This window comes from Ipomoea nil, unplaced genomic scaffold (genome assembly GCF_001879475.1).
Source record: "Ipomoea nil cultivar Tokyo-kokei standard unplaced genomic scaffold, Asagao_1.1 scaffold2818, whole genome shotgun sequence".
Lineage (NCBI taxonomy): Eukaryota > Viridiplantae > Streptophyta > Magnoliopsida > Solanales > Convolvulaceae > Ipomoea > Ipomoea nil.
The window spans coordinates 2,444,418-2,463,790 of NW_017619246.1; the positions used below are offsets into that span (position 1 = coordinate 2,444,418).

The 19,373-nt window shown below is 37.7% G+C and overlaps 2 protein-coding genes across 3 annotated transcripts; both read right to left on the reverse strand.

The window, feature by feature from the left end:
• Positions 1-325: 325 nt before the first annotated feature.
• Positions 326-727, reverse strand: LOC109158449 (leucine-rich repeat extensin-like protein 3). Its single transcript, XM_019306355.1, has one exon. It carries the CDS (start codon positions 725-727, stop codon positions 326-328), a length of 402 nt encoding a protein of 133 aa, XP_019161900.1.
• An 11,384-nt stretch (positions 728-12,111) lies between these two features.
• Positions 12,112-17,887, reverse strand: LOC109158469 (U-box domain-containing protein 35-like). Of its 2 annotated transcripts, none has more exons than XM_019306373.1 (9): positions 17,397-17,887; positions 17,080-17,171; positions 15,981-16,102; positions 15,695-15,898; positions 15,333-15,564; positions 15,085-15,186; positions 14,325-14,750; positions 13,428-14,217; positions 12,112-12,517 (listed from the first exon to the last, which is right to left on the reverse strand). In XM_019306373.1, the coding sequence occupies exons 1-8, from the start codon at positions 17,569-17,571 to the stop codon at positions 13,504-13,506; spliced, it is 2,067 nt and encodes a 688-aa protein (XP_019161918.1). In that variant the 5' UTR covers positions 17,572-17,887; the 3' UTR covers positions 12,112-12,517; positions 13,428-13,503. The 2 variants fall into 2 exon arrangements, with proteins under 2 accessions (XP_019161918.1, XP_019161919.1); XM_019306374.1 differs by lacking the exon at positions 12,112-12,517 and adding an exon at positions 12,725-13,105.
• Between the last annotated feature and the right edge of the window lie 1,486 nt (positions 17,888-19,373).

The window sequence follows — 19,373 nt, forward strand, 5'->3', positions numbered from 1 at the left end:
AGCTGTGATAGCAAATTCATGAGTTATACAAAATATGGGGATACTATGTTTGATTAAACTGTCTAACAGTTCCATATATATGTGTATATATATATAGTCAGGTTCTTGTACGGATAGGGCTTCTCGTGCAGCCGTACAGATCGCTATTAGGTATACATAAATGCACCACAAAATATTTGAAAATGCACTTTTGGTGTATGATGCGGTGTAATGATTTTCGAACACTTTGTGGTGCTTTTAGCGTACCTAATGATCAATCCTCACCAGCCATACCGGAAGCATTATTCGCATTTAAACCAGTATATATATATATATACATAGCAAGCTAAGACAATACGTAAAAGATGGGCATTGTTATCAAGAAAACAAGAAGAGTGGAGCGGTGGAGTTGCAGAGAAGTGAGAGAAACTCCATTGGAGGCGTAATAGTAGAAGTAAGGATAGCTATAGTTGATCTTCCCCAATCCTACGCCGGCAGCTGGCGTTTCTGTGGCCGGAGAAGAGCCCAAGTAGTTCGAAGGAGAAGGCGGAGTAGTAGCGCCATCCCACGAAATGTACGATGACGGTGGTAGAGGTGGTGCTGGAGGCGGATGCCCATATGAAATCAGCGGCGGCGGCGGCGGCTCTGAAACGACTTCCAGAGGCGGTGGAGACGAGCATATCATGGGACATGTAGCGCAGTCGCTAATGCAGACCAAACCGGATTGAGATTTCACTCTGGGAACCATTATGCCAAGTAAGAAACAACACAACCAGTTCAGTGTGAAGAATGAAAAATTTGTGGATTTTAGAACTTCCATGGATTTGGAAAAGACTTTTCTTGAGGTTCTTTTGGGCAAGAAGACTTTGTGATCTCTGCTTTTTATTGAGACTTTGTCATCACCTCGAGGCTTGTGCTTTTGGCTCTGCTATTTCAAAAAGTTTGATTTTTGTGCTTTCTTTTCTGAAGAAAATTGGATGGTTTTGTTCCCTTTTGATTATCTGCTGTAATGCACTCTACTTTTTCTTCAAATTTGTGATAGATTTCACTATAAATATCATTATATATAGTTTTTTTTTTTTTTGCTAATTGAATCTTATTGTATGATATGATATGTTTAATTTGATGGCCGGAGTTTGATTTATTAAACTTAATTACACTCTCTTTGTATTATATGATTCAGGTAATTGAGTCAAGATTTGTGATATAGTATAAGTCTAGTAAACAAGTTGAAAAGGTAGGTAAAAAAAATTTTCAACTAGCAACTGATTAATAATATGAGTATTATTAATTATCTAATAAGCTCTAGTACGACTAAATGAGAGACTATACATTTTTTGTTTTGAAAAGAAAAAAAAAAAAAAAAGAGTTGGATTTGGTTGATATACAGTATATTAGCAATGCGGGGAGTAGCATACTAAAAATACACTAATGAAGTCGATTTGGCGTCCCATGGCTAGATACTGAAGTCAGTCATGGCATGCATTGATCATTGATGTGATGGTTAGTGAAGTGGCGGCAAAATTAACTTGTTTAATTATTGCGCTCAATCCGATAGTATATGACCGAGAAGAATTGACATGTACGTGATATCTAAGATATCGAGCCAATAGAATTGCCCTATAACAACATCAATTTATATATGAAGAAATAAGAAATTTGTCATATATTTTGCAAGTATACATTTTTTTTCTATATTATAAAAGGAGATGATGGGGTTATAGGGCAACCCTACTTGCCCTACATTGTCTACTTCCCAACCTTGATATTAGTAGACTTCCCTACCTTGATATTATTAGATTTTCCAACCTCAATATTAGTAGACTTCCTAACCTCTGGCTTAATAGATTTCCTGACCACACTATTAGACAGGTTAACTCTAACGTCACTTCACCAACTGTCATATTAATAGTTTACACGTGTCATGATCAACTTAAGTGCCCAATTGATGGATGCCATGTCAGCTCTATCAGTAACTTGTCATCATTATGTCTACTTGTCACTTAGTATAAATAGGATACCCTACCTATTGTAAAGGGGTGGTTGCTATTTGCACCACCCTTTGACCAAAAGTGGGTATAAAACATCTTGAAATTAAATTGTAAAAAGTGAAAACTTTTAATAATTAATAGGTGGTGTAAATAGTCAAGTGGCGGTACATTTTGCTATTTACACCGCCGGGTCGAACTTGCAATTAATAATTTATTAATTCAATATTTAATTAATTAAAATATTTTAAAAAAAAAAACGAAACGTCACCTTCTCCGCTGAGAAGGTAGCCCAGTGGGTCGCCTTCTCACCGGAGAAGGCGACACAGGTACGCTTCTAGCTGGGTTGCCTTCTCCAGTGAGAAGGCAGCCCAGTTGCCTTCTCCGATGAGAAGGCAGTCCTACGCCTTCTCACCGGAGAAGGTGACGGGATCTCCTTTTTTTTTCGCCTCCTTGCCTTCTCTACCGTCCAATTTTTTTTTCAATATATATTTATTTTAAATTTCTGATTTCAATACATAGATTTTTCAACTTTCTGATTTCAATACATATTTTTTTAAAAATTTATAATTTCAATACATATTTTTTAGTTAATATTGATATTTGTGAGATGAAACTACTGGTAATTTAGACGGCAAGGAATACAAATTAAACTCAAATGACTCTATATATATGTGGTGTGTGTGTGATGTATATGTCTCATACAATTTATAAGCTATGGACGGTTGGATAGAAATTTTTTTTTAGCTACAACGATGAAAATCAAAGTCAATTTCTTAGTTACAATGATCAAAATCAAAATTAAGAACATTATGAGGTATTTTTATTATTTTTTTAATTGAATTGTTACTGAAATGTTACAATTGAACTACGTATATTTGTTCATTGCTTTTATATATTATTTAGAAATATATGTTCATTGCTTATATATATATATATATATATATATATATATATATATATATATATATATATATATATATATGAACTTAAGTAAATTGAATTGAACTTACGTATTATTTATATTTTTTCATTGCTTTTATATATTATTTAGAAATTTAAGTACGTATATTTATTTTTGATTAGACATTTATTGTTTTAACATATCAATATCGAATATATTATTTTGTATTTATATATTAAGAGTTGCTATTTGTTTGTTTGTTTAGGACGAAAATGCAATCGAACTTTATGATGACAATAGAAATGAAGATGATGATTAAGTGAACCTAAATCTCGAGGTTGCATGCGAATTGTCTATAGAAATGGTAAAACAAAATTCATAAGCAGATCAGAGCTCCTTATTGATTTATATATATATATATATATATATATATATATATTATGCATGTTGACTAATAGCATCATTGGACTATATTGTTGTTGTTATTATTATTATTATTATTATTATTATTATTATTATTATTATTATTATTATTATTAACTTGTAAGTATGTAAGCAACAACTTGTTTGTATATATTGTGCTTTAATTAGTACGTATACTTAATTTCTATTTTTGTTTTTTTTTTATTTGTTGGTATACATGCATGTAGTCATTCACGCCTTAATACTCCACTTAACATTTTATAATCTTTTACCCATTGTTTATGATTATAATTAATTGATATTCTCTTTAAAAATAGATGAAGAAATCTAGTTTACATTCAAAAATAAACAAAATTATCTGTACTATTACAAACAATCTACAACATTAATAATAATAATAATAACTTTGGAAGAATGACCAGGGATCGAGTCTCACCAGCGGCAGTGTGGGAGCAACCTCTCAAAGTGAGGGGGGCTCCTTGTGCGCAGTGAGCACCGGTCTAGCCTCTATGATTAATGTTCAGTTGAGTCACCATGATTTACAACCTCCCACCGCTCTGTCGGGCCGGGGTGTGGGGGCCCTTAGGGTTGGGGTTCAGCCTTTTTTTTGGAAGAATAATAATAATAATAATAATAATAATAATAATAATAATAATAATAATAATAATAATAATAATAATAATAATAATATTATTATTATTATTATTATTATTATTATTATTATTATTATTATTATTATTATTATTATTATTATTATTAAAAATTTAGAACCAAACAAGGCAAAAAAGGTATAGTCATATATAATAGGTGATCAAGTGAACCTAAATCTCGAGGTTGCATGGTATTTTTATTATTGATACAAATAATTTTTTTATTAGGCATTCATGTCTCACGAAGATTTAATTGAATGGGTTCAAAGTAGAGGTCGGGATCTCGGATATGTTATTGTGATTAAAAGGTCCCGGAATAAAAGTCCTACAGTTATATTTCAGTGTGACCATAGTGGTACTTACGTGCCAAAAAAAATCTCATCCAAAAACACGGATACAAGAAAAATGGATTGTCCATTCCAATTGGAGGGAAAATACATACGTGTTGATGGTTGCTGGAGGGTAAGGGTAATATGTGGAGTACATAATCACGATCCTGCACTGCACCTTGAAGGTCACCCTTATGCAAGGCGATTATTAGGAAATGAAGTCGAATTGGTGGAAAAATTGCCAGCGATGCATGTGAAACCACGAGATATTTTAACGTCTGTGAAGAGGCAAAATCCGGATAATGTTTCCATCACAAAAATCATATACAATGCATGCCAAAAATTCCGGATAATGTTTCCATCACAAAAATCATATACAATGTTTCCATCACAAAAATCACAAAACTCAAATGCAAGTTGTTATGTCTTTTTTACATAACAATGGTTATGTGCATGAGAGTCGAACTAATAATGCAACAAATGAGTTAGAAGATTTGTTCTTTGTTCATCCTAAATCTATGGAGAAGTGGCGTGCATTTCCACATGTCTTGTTGATAGATGGGACGTATAAAACAAATAGGTACTCGATGCCCCTCGTCGAAATGGTTGGTGTAACTTCGACCAACATGACATTTTGCATAGCAATCGCCTTCATGCACAAAGAGAATGAGTCCACTTATACTTGGCATTAAATTGTCTCAAAACCACAATTGAGGGATGCATTACCCCGCATGTTGTCGTCACGGATTGAGAGTTGGCATTGATGAAAGCATGTAAAAATGTGTATCCGGATGCTAAAGGATTACTTTGTAGATGTCATATCTATAGAAGTATTTTGAGAAAGTGTAGGGCATCGATACCATCAAACATCATTGAGATTTATTCTACAAATCATGAAATGCATTAGTTGAGTCTCAGTCTCATGAAGCATATATATCCCATTTAGTTCAACTAAAAGCAGTTTTGGTTGACTTTTCATGTATTATTCGATGTATATTTTAATATTTTTTAATAAGGCATATTTGTTCGCAATTATTCACATTTTTAGGTGTTTTTGGTTATATTGATGATAATTGGCTGCAACCGTATAAAGAAATGTTTGCATCTATTTGGATTGATCGATATCTCAATTTTGAAAATCACACCACGAGCAAAGTTGAGATTCAACATGCCAAGTTAAAAAAATACTTGGAGTCATCGCAGTCAGATTTGGAGACATCATTGATTTATATCGACAGAGTTATTCAGTCATAAGACATATCAATCAAATCAAGTCTTGAACAAAGCAAAATTGTCATTCGACATCGGTTCAACACTTCACATTTTCAAGAATTGCATGGATTTGTGTCTATTCATGCACTGAAGCTCATTTTTAATGAGTTTGAGAGGTCACGGGCTGGCGGGATTACTTTTGAAAATTGTGGATGTCGATTGCGAACAAGTTGTGGGCTTCCATGTGCACACGAGCAGGTAACATATTTTAACTGTGGTAAGCCTATCCCACTTGATTCGATTGATATATTTTGGAGGAAGCTCGACTTATCATCGTCCATCTCTCTAACCAATGAGGATTTTGGTGTTGAGCATGAGCTTCATATGTTTAAGGATCAGTTCAAGAAATAATCAATAACTGGTAATTCTACATATTCATAAAGTTGAGGGAGTTGATCGCGCCATCTACAACTTCGATCCGTGAGCCAGCCGTGCAAACAAATGTTCGTGGGCGTCCCACTTCAAAAAAAAAAAAAAAAAAAAAAAATCTCTCATAAGGACTCTATCTCTAAAAAAAACTCAAGTCGAGTCAAATAATATTCTGTTTCAAGAACCAGCTCGGAGTAGTTGTTCAGCTGCATCAACTTCAGGTGATAGACATTTTTACCATCCATATATTCTTCAACCTCCGGTTATATTCCATCCTTTCATCATGCAAGTGCAAGATGTGAGATATGAAGGAAACTGTGGATTTCGAGCAGTAGTTCTCTGTCTCGGTTTTAAGGAGGACGAATGGTTCAAAATTTGATCTAATTTAATCGAAGAACTAGAGTCTCACAAGTTGGAATATACTAATATGTTTGGAACTCAAGGATGGTATAATGTCTATAACATGTTGAATTTTTTTGCACAAGATCGGTGTGCACTAGTTGAGCACTAGATGACTATGCCGGAGATGGGTGTACTAATTGCTTCCCGATACAATGTGATACTACATGTTTTTAGGTATGGCCGGTAGTACAACATATTTACCACTCCGATCTAGCCCACCACCTTGGTACGAGCATGTAGCGATAGCCCTTGGTTATGTTAATAATAATCATTATGTTAAGATAACATTGATAGGAGGGTACCCAATGCCAACACATTTAAGTTATAAAGTATATTAAAATATCAAAATTAATTATTATTTCTTTTTATTTAAAAATTAAACCATAAACAAAAACAAGTATTGAAAATAGAAAGTTAAAAAAAAATGTATTGAACAAGAAAAAGGTGTATTGAAAATAGAACTTTAAAAAAAATATGTATTGAAAATAAAAATTTTAAAAAAATATTGTACAAATAATTAGTCATAAAAAAAAAGAAAAAAAGAAAGAAAGAAAGAAAGATCCCGTCATCTTTTCCGGTGAGAAGGCAGCTTAGTGGGTCGCCTTCTTACTGGAGAAAGTGACAGATTGTTTTATTTATTTATTTTTATTTCTTTTATAGTTAATATTTTGATTGTTAAAAAAAAAAGAATAATAAAGATACTCTTTGACCATATTTATTGATGGTGGTGCTATTTGCACCACCTATAAAGTTATTAGACCTATTAAATAAGTGGTGCAAATAGCAAAATAGGTGGTGTGAATAGAATTTCTCATTATAAGGAGATCTTCTTCTCACAACTTGTATTGTACCACTCAGAGCATCATGATGACCTCATGAGGTTGAAACCCTTAGCTTCTCAATCTCCCTTAATCTATATACATTCTCACGCTAAAATGCACATGTACAACACAACCACTGCTGGAAATTATGGAATTTCTGATCACCTGATCTTAAATTAAGTTGAAAGCAAAAAGTGATCAGAAATAGCAACAAAAATTTTTCCGGATATCAAAAGTGGTTGGAACAAGGTTTTCGACTTAGTGAACAATGGAATTTGGTCTGGGTCAGCCCAAAAAGATGCGTCTCTCTTTACTTTTGAGTTTTCACATAAAATATCGCATCTCATTATTATGCTTTTATTATTCATATTTATAGTGTAAGTTGAACCGATCTAATTTACAATATTAAGAGAAAACACAGTAATTGAGTGTAGGGCAAAGTGGAAAAAATTGTTTGTTGTTGATTGTATGATGACGCTTCTGCTAGTAAGCAAACAGAAATGGCAACCAAATCATCTGAGCATTTCACCACTTTTCCTTTCTTGCATGTGCACCTCTTACACTACTTTGGCTACTGGTTTTTTTTTTTTTTTTTTTTTTTTTTTTTTTTTTTTTTAAATTTGACTAACAATTTTACTGCCCACAGTGTGAAACTTTGAATTTTGAACTGAAGTAGTTTGTCCCATTTTGCATTCTTTTTCTTCTCTTTTTTCTGCTTTCAAACAAGCTAGCATTGACCAACATGCCCACCCTTCATTAGATTACAGTTTTGCTAGCGGGGGCGGGCTTTCCTATGGTAGTCCCGCTACGGCCTCCGTCCCATCTCATCTTGATTTGGCTATACTTATATGTATCCTGTCATGTTTGCTCCACATGAGAGAATTTTAAAGGCTAAAAAGACACTCATCAGTCAGCTCGGCCCCTTTCCTATTTCGCTTTTCCACCTATTAAGAGAATAGGTCCCGATAAAGCGGCCCGCCTTTCATCATATACCAGTTGCCACGCACGAACCAATAGAGAGGAATGAACCGCCCCTCTCGAGATAAGAAACACGCCATTACCTACAGCCCTTTCCTCTACCGAGGACTTCCATGAAATGAAAACGGGCGGTATCTTCGTATGCTCCCACTTTTGTTGCCCTGGTTTATATCCCGGAGTACTCCTATGGCCGATCTGTCACCCAACCTAGTTAAACACCCTAAAGGCTTGGCCCCGTCCCGTTTGGAGAATGACCCCTTATGGCACGGCTTAGTCAGTTATTCTCGCATTTCAGATAAGATTCGGACGACCACTTCTCTGAAAGCATGGTTCTTGCCTCTCTCCCCCCTTTGAGCTCGTCCATTCGTTAGGTGATCCCTTGCTCTCAGCCTCTCACGTTCAACTGTTTTCTCGTCGTTTAGGCCCGTGACTGAGATTTCTGCTCATTGCAGTCACATCCGGGGTTCTTCGCACCTGGATAGTACCAGGACCCTTGTGCCCCGGCCCTTGATCAGATAAAGCTGCCCGCCCTATGACCCACAACTAAAAATGAGCCTTGCGACGAGACGCGGACATTCCCCATGTTGCGGTTCCCTCTGGACTGTTTCCGGGTTGGGTTAGGGGAACATCCGAGCGATTGCCTTCGTGGATCCAAACGCGCTCAGAAGGCGCACAATAAGAATAAGGCCAATAGAGACTTCATAGGGGACCGTTTGAGCTGCAGATCGTAATGCTCCTAGAAAGGCATATTTCGAATATAGAGGACTGAAAGTTCCCAAGAAAAAAGTACTTTATTACATCCTTATATGAACCGTACGAGCACGTCCTCTGTCACCCCCCACCGCGCTTATGGCTCTATTCCCCAACCCAAATTTGGCCCCCTCTTTCGCTCGGTCACCACAATACAATGTTATACCGACTAATTTTTTGCATGACCTTCCGATATGGAGTGTTGTTCCGCATCCCCTCTGTTTGTATCTCATTTAAATAGGGTTCCAGTGTATCAAAGATAGAAGGAAGGACCTTTTTGGATGGCAGAAAAGCACTCCTCGTATTTCTTTGAGTTGCAGGCGGATACGATCGGCATTGAATCCATCTTCTAGTAAAGTAGCTTCCACATTTTTCTCTATCAGAATGGCTAAGGTCAATTTATTTTCGAAGCTTCCGAAGTCAGTGGGGGTATACAAAAGCAAGGTCTCTCTGAGTTTGACCAAGCGGTCCCCATCAGAAGCAAAGGGGGAAACTGCGGAATAACCGGTGGATTGGGAACAGCAGGGTGGGGAGCTAGCGCAGGGCCTGCGACAACGCCTCTTGGGCCACAGGAAGCGAACTAGCTTCATCGCTGGGCATAGGAAGCGTTTCAAAACATCGGGGCAAGAGATCGCAAATCCAAAGAATTCAGATTACTGGGTGATTTAGTTTCCCACTGCTGCGATGATGGTCCAACTTGCTCTACAGCTTGGTTTTGCCCCATAGATGCGGTTTCTGCTGCCTCCGACTGGCCTCTTGGGGGCCCTGTTTGAGGCAAGACAATCATACCTTTTGAAGAAAGTGCCACAAAATAAGCTATACCGACCGACGTTACGATATTTCGTAAATTGGTGTTGGCTGGTATAACCAGTCGATGATCCACTTCTAATTGATGTAAGTCGTTGAATGTGGATGGTCCTTCCACCACTTCGAGTGGCGGATTCTGGCAGGGGTGTCAAAGTGGGTCGAAGCCCGCGGGTTAGCCCGCACCCGCCCCGCAATGGGGCAGGTTAGGGCCGCAAGAAATTAGGTTCGTGAAAATGCGGGCCTAACGGTCATGGTCCGCGGAGGGCCAGAGCCCGCGCGGGCAGACCCACGCGGGTTGCGGGTCGGCTCGCGGGCTAGGCCATATTTAAAAAATAAATAAATTAATTATATATATAATATTTTTTTTTTTAAAATCATATATATAATATCTTAATTCTTAGGCAATGTGTAGATCTAACTATCTAAGAGTACGCAGAAGGGGAGAAATCCAATAATTCAATAATCCTTCGTCAATTCTTAATTCAATAATTTCTAGAGTACGTAGTTCTTCGGTTCTCCCGTCTCCATCTACCTCCAACTCTATCAAATAATTACTAAAACTAAATCATTAATTCATACATATTTATGAATTACTAAATCGCCTCCAAGTCTAGCAAACATACATATTTATATATGTATTATACACAGACGGAAATTGTAGAGGAAAAATCTGAAGCCGAGAGAGAAATTGAGTGTGCTGTTGAACCCTAGCTTTGATCACCCTTCTACAATTCTGCTGAACGCGCGGTATCAATCCGGGAGATTTGGGCGAGGTTTATGGATTTTATGGAAGTTTTCGGTGCCATATTTTAAGCGGTTTTAACATGTTTATATACTATTTAATGTTTTTTTTTTAAATTTAAGTTATGGCCCGCGGGCCAGCCCGCGAGACCCCCAAGCCCGCATGAGGCGGGCTTGGGTTGTATAGTTCCAAGCCCGCGGGCCGGCCTGCCAAATAAAAAGCCCGCAGTGGGGCGGGCCTAATGAGGCGAGCCGGCCCGTATTGACACCCCTAGATTCTGGTGCCCTTGTGGTAGGACCGCAACAAGTTCGCTAGCTTCTTTTAAAAAAGGCAAGACGACAGAAAAAAATCGTCCATATATTTCGTTTTTCAAGTCTAAAAAGAAGAAGCACTGTGAACTATCTGCTTCAAAGAGATAGTTGGTTGAATGAAACTTCTTCGATCAGAATACGAATGAGATAATGAGATAAACCTCTCCTGACTGAGTTCCATAGGCATCTTCCATTCATCTCGATTTGGGTTTTTCCGCACCATATTTTGATCTGTTTCTTCTTCGATCCGGAATTCCCAGCAAATCCTTGACTCCTCGAATACAATGGGATTTCACACCTGGCGAATCACTCACTCTACCTCCTCTTATTAAGACCATAGAATGTTCCTGCAAATTATGAACTTCGCCTGGAATGTCAGCAAATATATCATGTTGATTGCTCAACCATACTTTGGCTATCTTACGTGGAGCTGAATTAGGTATTTGCGAGCATACTCCTTGCTTTTGGGGGCATTGATCCAAAGCTCGAGTACGGTCCGTGCGCCGTTTTTCTTCTTTACCATGACGAATCAATTGATTTAATGTAGGCATCGCTCTTTCCTTTGTCCTTCCCCCCGATTTTTGCCCTCTCACTAGTGGCTATTCCCGATCCAAAGCACCCCTTTTCCATTCATAGAGAGATCCTATCGTCAAAATCAATAAAAAGGCCATCATGGACCAAGATCCAAACGGATCAATCTTGTTGAGAGATACTGCCCAAGGAAAGGAAAAGGTTACTTCCGGATCAGGAATAATAAATAAAATTGAAACAAAATAAAATCGTATATCAAAACGATTTCTGGCCTCACCATAAGGATCGAAACCACATTCGTAGGCCCACAAAATCATGAAAAATAAGTTGATCAAATCTTCATATCTTTTGAGTTTTGACCAACCCACAGGCTGCAACCCTCTTCTTTCTGTAATTCATTTGATGTTACATATCCTTCCTACATATATCTCTAAATATTCACAGCTTGATGTATGGTTATTTATTTATTTATTTGAGTAATTAGTATGTTAATTTTTTAAATTTGTGATGGGGTGGACTAAAATTATAAACTGAATATTAAAAAAAAAAAGTTTTATTTAGGAAATGTGAATATTAAGAGGTAATTTAGGAGGAAAAATATCAATTTTCTGTAAGTATGACACCAACTAAATTAAGAATGTTAAGACAACTTGTTTTTTTTTTTTCTTACGAAAGAAGCAAACCCAAGAAAGAATTTAAAAAATAAAGTACTCTAAATTAAAAGTCACTTAGTGCGTCATCACAAGCCCAACCATACTTGCATTCCTCTCTCTATGAAATGTTTCACCACATTCCAATTCATTTATGGACTCAGTCAAGGCTACATCATATCAATGCTTCCTACTGATGGGAAAGTAATTGGAAATATGGTTATGCCTTTTTATTGACAATATCCATCATTTGTGGGCACCAATTATGAGTCACACTTTATGCTCTTTTTTGTTTTGTTTTGGCAAATTGCATTGCATACATACCCTTTTGTTGTGGACTAGAATTTTAAGATATATTCCTAGAAGCTTCCATTTTCTTTTGGGAAGCCTAGGCAAATCAAAACTAATAGTGGCTAGTTCACACATTGATGTCTCAAACTGACAATCTATTAGTTGCAACAAGGAGTGTGTGTGTGTGTGTGTTTATCAGCTGAGTTAACACCAATTGCAATAAGCTTTTAGCAATTTGAATCTTGAGGGAGCTTTATACCACCATAGCAGATAAAGTTGGTATCACCAGTCACAACATTATCTAATGGCCTCATGGATATCTGTTCAACACACAAGAAGAAGAAGAAGAAAATCAACAAGAAGAATAAACAAAGTAAGAATGTAGAGCCCTGGCTTTGCTTAGTGATTTAGTAGGCAGTATTTGGGAGAAGGAAAGAAAGAATGTAGATTATCAATTAAATGCAGTTTTGAAATGATTAACATTAATGATTTCTCATAATCTGTTATGATCTTGTTATTAAATATATTTAATTTAATATATGGAATCTCTATAGATTAGGCAGTCTTAGGGATTTAGGTAAGTAGGCATATGGAAACTTGTTTCCGTCTTCTAGCACCTATTTATAGGGCTTTGTATTCTCTTTTCTATAAGACAACAGCATATTAAGAAATATTCTCTTTACTTTCGTAACAGATCTGAACACAAAGAAGTTCTCAGATTCTATTCAAGTCTACACAAATTATCTTCTTGTCAGGAAGTAAGGGTGCCTATGAAGCAACTCCTGATGAGCAACCATCCTCCCAAGTCCTGGTTTCCCAGAAACTGCTCTTCAATTGTTACTGCTGTTTGCTTCCTTGTTTTTGGAAAGGTATCTTAATTTCTTCATATCATTCTCCAGTAAATGTGCCTAAAATGTTTTGAAGTATGTGTCCATTAGTAGATTTCCTAAATGATTTTGCAGTTGATGATTTAGAAACAAAAAGATTTTTCCTTAATATTCTTATGAATGCGTTATATGCATCTATTGCTATCACTTAATTAATAAAATAACAATTCTCTATATCTATGATTACCCAATATGATTGATTTAAAAATTCTGGTGGATGCACCCAATGCATAATTTTTATCCAAGACGAAAACTAGTTAATGAAAGAAACATTTAAGCATTGTAGTATGGTCCATGCTTAACTGATCCTGTTCCTATGGAACTACCACAAGAAACGACGAACCTGGCAGAAAATTTAGGATCGTTCCATTTGAGAAGCAAATGCCAAATGCAGGATAATTCAACAGCAAGGTCCAGGATTATGACCAGTATTTCTTTTGCATGCTTTCCATCCCAAGTTCTTTTAGCCGGTTAAGCTCCGGTAAGACTACTGAACTAAGCTCTGGCCTATCCCTCTTCCTGAGCTCAGCACAGCGGAGTGATAGTTTTGCAAAGTTAAGAGTTTCTTCCATTGGCCAGTCTTGCACCGTTGGATCTAACAATTCTGCAAATGTACCCTTTTCTATAGCCTTCTCTACTTGGTGGGTTAAACCCATTGGGGGCCTTGCTGTGATAATTTGAAGTAACATTACTCCAAGTGAATATATATCTGATTTAGTCCCTAGTCTTCCAGATTGCTGATATTCAGGGTCTATGTAACAAAATGTCCCAGCAGCCGAAGTCATGTGATACTGTGTGACACTATCAGCTACAGATTGTGGGACTAACCGCGCCAAGCCAACATCACTGATTTTGCAGACATAGTGGCGGTCTAAAAGGATGTTGGCTGGCTTAAGGTCTCGGTGCACAAGAGGTTCTGGCTTTGATTGGTGAAGGAATAAAAGACCTGTAGCAATATCTGCCGCAATCTTGAACCGAATTCCCCATGGAATTGGAGGGGTATTGCCCTTTCGAAACAAACGATCTTCCAAGCTACCATAATTCATGTATTCATATACTAAACATCCATACTGAGGACATGCGCCCAAGAGGAGGACCATATTCGGATGTCTAATGAGACTGAGGATCTCAACCTGAGGGTGATAAAGAATTTATTGATGAGAAAAGTGCCCAAAAGAGCCCATACTATATCCTGTTTCTACCATAATTTTTAAAATCTGATAAGGAAGCAATTATGTACCTCTTGTTGAAATTGTTTCCTTCCTTGAGCAGCATCAGGTCTTAGAACTTTGATGGCAACAGGTGTATGATCAAGTTTTCCCTTGAAAACAGGTCCATATCCACCTTCACCAATTTTCTTTGCTTGTGAAAATTTATCAGTCGCAGCCTCAATCTCTTCTATGGCATATTTTCTGTAGCGGGCATCATGAGACAAAGAATTTAATGCTTGATTTTTTTCATGTGCATCTTTCTTAGACTTCATCTCTGCAATCTTTACTCTTTGTGCTTCCATCTCAGCTAACTTTTGAGCTTTCTCAGCTGCTTCAATGGCAGCTTTGCATTTAGCCTTCTCCATCTCCACCATCGCAAGAGCAGCCTCTTCAGAAAGTTTAACTTGCTCAAACCTGCGAGCCTCTTCCATTTTCGACTGTTGAAGCTGTTTAGCCTGAAAACAATTAAAATTGGAATTTATAAAATTGTTCTTTAAAAATTTTGGGATGTGTATTCTTTTGAAAAACTACTCTTCTGCCAATTAGCCAATTGACTTCCTCCTAATCACAAGAACAATGAGCACCTATTCCACATTAGAAAAAATGAATAACTGTAGAAACAAAGAAGCCAGCATGCTTAGAAACCAGAAGAACAGGTTGGTCATTAGGTTCTTTTTCACTCGTTAAATTAGATTTCTAGGGGATGTTGCAGTCCTATATACTTCTCTTAGAAGCTTTATCATCTTTAACACCTAATTTTTCTTTTTCTTTCTAACTGAGATAGAATACCATTTGCTTGGCTGAGACAGCTTCTTTGCAAGCTGTGTTGTACATGTCCATGGTTTGTTTTAGCTCTAGCTTTAGTCTTTTCATCTCAGCTTCCAAATCTTTCTGCAATAGCACAATTTCATCATATTATTAAAGTTTATTAACTGAAAGTATTCTTTCTAAGAAAAGGCAATTGCAAAATAGTCAGGATTGCCCACTAAAATATGACTGTGTGGTTTAAATCTACCACCTGGTAATTTTGCACTTACAGAAGCCGAGTTTCCATCATTTGAACCATCTGATACTCTTGTGAAGTCTATATTTTGAACTGTCAGATCAAGTGAACCCTGACGAAATGATGCAAGGACTTCACTTTCATTATCACTGAGGGAATTGCGAGTGGATGAATTCTTTGCCCGTCTTATAGGAGCATCAAAACTGTCTGTCCCCAAGCCTTTTTTAGGTCTCGTGTTTTGTTCCCCCCTCATATGTGATGAGTGCCTGTTTTAACAATCATTGGAGTCAATATCACTTAATATAACATGATAAACTACTTGTTGCAGAGTTTCACATTAAGAATCTTCAATCCTGTACTGGCCAAGTTTTCATATGCTCTCTACTTATTTTTTACCTGACATCCTCCAGTTCAGCACTTGTGTTCCTAAAAGGCGGTCTTGTGTGAGGGGGTGTAAACTGTGCTTGAGATGGAGCACATGCCAGAGGTCTCGCTGCAGGCCGGAAAGATTGTTGCTTGCCTTTTGAAATTACATACACAGAGCAAAAATCCGGGGCAGTCTTGTTTATGATGGTTGGCACATCATGAGTCCAAAATTTCCTGCAAAAGTATCACCCCACTGTCAATTCTCCAGATGCATGCAGCATGTACAGGTGCCTGAGAAAACTGCAAAGAGAATAACCTGGCAATAGCGCTCCTTGTTGACGCACCAAGAACAATGTTGGAAATGCGGTACTTGTTTATGTACTCCACAAGTGCCTTGGACACATCACTATCCTCAACAATAACCTCTTTCACTATCAACTGCAATATATAGCCTCAAATACATTGAATGTTTATATGAGAAATTTATATTAGCCAAAATTTCATAATCAGAAGGATCAAATTCAAGATTGTTAATGTGCCATGCTGTTGGGCGGAGGCCAGTAAATGCCAAGTCTACACCCGGTGGTTGGGGGATTGTTGGGCAGAGGCCGGTAAAGGCCAAGTGGCCCAAGTCCAGCACCCAACAGATGTGTATAAGGAAATAAAATTGCGCCTTCGCTATCAGAGTATCAGTTATAGCTTTTGGCGTAATGGAAAGCGTTTTATCCTAACACATGCATATGCACTTGGATTCCTTTCCAATGGATAACTAACTATGATAACATAAATATAATGAGGAAACATCAACTTTAATTAAGATGTGCCCTATCAAATCTTATCATGTCAAGTAAATTTTTACCAAATTTATTTTGTATTGCATTGGTATTCCCTTCCAATGGATAACTATGACACCATAAGAGAAGGAAAATACAATTTGGACAAAATTTGATCAAATCTTTCCTAATATGACATAATTTAGTTGCAAAGGTCTAGCCTCTAGGGTTAATGTTCAATTGTGTTACCATGATTTACATCCTCCCAGATGCTCTGTCGGGTCAGAGTGTGGGGGCCTTAGGATTGGGGTTCAACCTTTTGGAAGAACTTTTTAAAAGCATATTATATCAAGTTTATGTTTACTCTGAAGTCTAAATCATGGGTGGTATTCCAATGAGAACCTTCTCCCGTGAGAACCTGCTTAGTTGTACATAAGTGCACACAAGCATCTACATAAATGGACACAATCTCATATTCCAGTACACAATACACACAATCTACCCTGAAATAGTTTTGTTTGTAGGTTCTCATGCGATGAGGGTTCTCATTCTGATCTTAATATATATATATATATATATATATATATATATATACACACACAAAGTAAAAGAATTGCAAATTTGTCACTCTTTAACATATACCCCTTTACGTGCAGAGTATGCGCGGAAGGGTGTAAAAACGGATTGGGAATCCTGATCGCTTGCTCCACCATTTGCATCTGGAGAAGAATTATCTGCTCGAATACCAAGGTTTCATTCCATTAAACAATATTGATGCAAAAATGCCATAAAAGTTGACAATTTATGTGTCCCAAATTTGTTGAAAACTAATTTAATGGTGACAGAATTCCCCAATTTCCTTCGAGAATCATTTAATCTGAGGATCCAATTAACCCAAAAAAAAAAAAAAAAAAAAAAACGATGTGAAAATTAAAGAAGAATTGAAAGAGGATACCTACGGTGTGCTGAGCTTTTGGTCCGGACGTGGACCAGGATGAGAGTGATATTGTTGTTGACGAGGAGACAATCGACCGCCCATTTCACGGCGGAGGCGCTGTGCTTGTCTTTGTCGACCGCGACGACGGTGAGAATGCCGCCGCCAACGGCGGCGTCGGGGGGAAGTTGGGGAGCCATTATATTATGGCGTGATGATCATAAAATTAATCGAATAAGCAACGGGGGCAGGGTTAATTAAGTAATTGGACAGCGCGCCACCACTCACCAGCCGATGAGGACTAGCTCCGCCGCTCCCACACCCGCCACCGCCACCGCTTCCACTGGCTCTTTTAGGGATTAAAAAACAAGGAGAGAGCGCGACACAACCGTTCCTCTCCTCAGCTCTTTAACTGAAAAAACTGACAAATGAATATTACATTTATTTATTTCCTTTTTTTTCTAATTTATTTTTGTTTTCTCCTTCTTCAAAGCAAAAATGGTGGGTGTTTTTGTGTCTCTCGACTCTCCACCATCCACCAATGCATCCATTCAAATATTAAATTTTGATTCATAGGACAATTTTAGTGGTTTGTAAATATATTTTTTTTTAAATCATACCCTCCTTCTATCTCATTGTTTAAGTGTTAGATTTTTTTTTTTTTTTTTGAAAGCATAATGGCTAGAATATATTAATGCAAAAAAGTTTAACAAAGTCTAGGGGGGACAGAGTGCCAGTACAATGAACTAGCCTGAGCAGAAACTTTAGAAGTTAAAGTATGAGCAATCACATTTAATTGTCTAGGAACTAAAAATAAAGGGCATGAAATAAAAGAAGCAATTAAACGTAAACAATCATCAATCGCGATCCCAACATACGATCTTGGTTTGGTAATTGATGTAGTAATGTAGCGGTGCAGAGCAGAGCAATCAGTGTGTAAAGCTACCGTAGAAACACCACGATCCTTCAACCACGATAGGGCCTCTTTACATGCTAGCGTCTCCGCCGTAAGAGGATTTGAGCAATAGCTTACCATTAGATGTCACAAGTAATTGGCCCTTTGACGAGAGGAGGACGATCCCGTACGCTGTTGTCCTGTCTGCCACCGAGCAACTTGCATCGAACTAACATCGCGCCGTCGTGGCTTGGGGCAGGGGCCGCTGCCGAGGAGCTACCGCCTGATGACCAACCGTTGCGCATACCTAAGCCGAGAGAGCAGCAACATCACTCTTTCGCACCTTAGCCGGCTGCTGCAAGCACAATTCCACATGGACCCGTTACGCGCCATCCAAATATGATAAAGGGCTGCCACAACCTTCACCACAATTGCAGGAGTTAACACGGACATGGCATTTTAGAACCATTCTGAAAAATTACCACCAAAGACAATAGAGATAGGGAGATGGGATTCATGTCAAACAAGCTTGGCAAATTCACACTCCATAAGTGAATGCATGATTTCTTCGTGATAAGAGGCACACATGGGGCATGAGGGGTTCACATCAACTCTCCTTATAAGAAGAGTAATAGTGGTTGGGAGAATACCACTAATAGCTCTCTATAAGAAAGTCTTCCATTTTGGGGGAACTTCCACAAAGAATTCCAATTGGTAAAAGCATTAGGGGATGCACCAAATTCACCCCTAAGGCTCCTATATCCACTTTTCACAGAGTAGCAACCACTAGGCTCTTTAAACCAATACGATGTTATGTGATGGTGGTGGGTAGGCTCACAATCTCACTGCGCGTCCTAAGATTCCCGAGTCTTATGTCCCTGAATACCTAGAGTTCAAGTCTAATGTCCTAAAGTCTGGTCTTAAGAGTCTTATCCTAGGGTCAAACTTAGGCTCTGATACCAACTGTAACACCCCAGAATTTTAGAACATTTAAAACTTATATAATAAAGGTAATCCTTATAAAATCCCGGAAACATAATATAAGAGTATGGGGTGCTATGCCACACCTGGGCTAGAGAACCCAAGTGCACAGGCAAACTAACTAGG

Coding starts and splice junctions, on each gene's coding strand:
- LOC109158449 (XM_019306355.1), bottom strand. CDS start 727: ATGGTTCCCAGAGTGAAATCTCAATCCGGTTTGGTCTGCATTAGCGAC.
- LOC109158469 (XM_019306373.1), bottom strand. CDS start 17,571: ATGGCTCCCCAACTTCCCCCCGACGCCGCCGTTGGCGGCGGCATTCTC. Junction 16,103..17,079: donor CATACTCTGCACGTAAAGGG/GTATATGTTAAA, acceptor TATATATTGCAG/TTGATAGTGAAAGAGGTTAT. Junction 15,899..15,980: donor ACAAGGAGCGCTATTGCCAG/GTTATTCTCTTT, acceptor ATACTTTTGCAG/GAAATTTTGGACTCATGATG.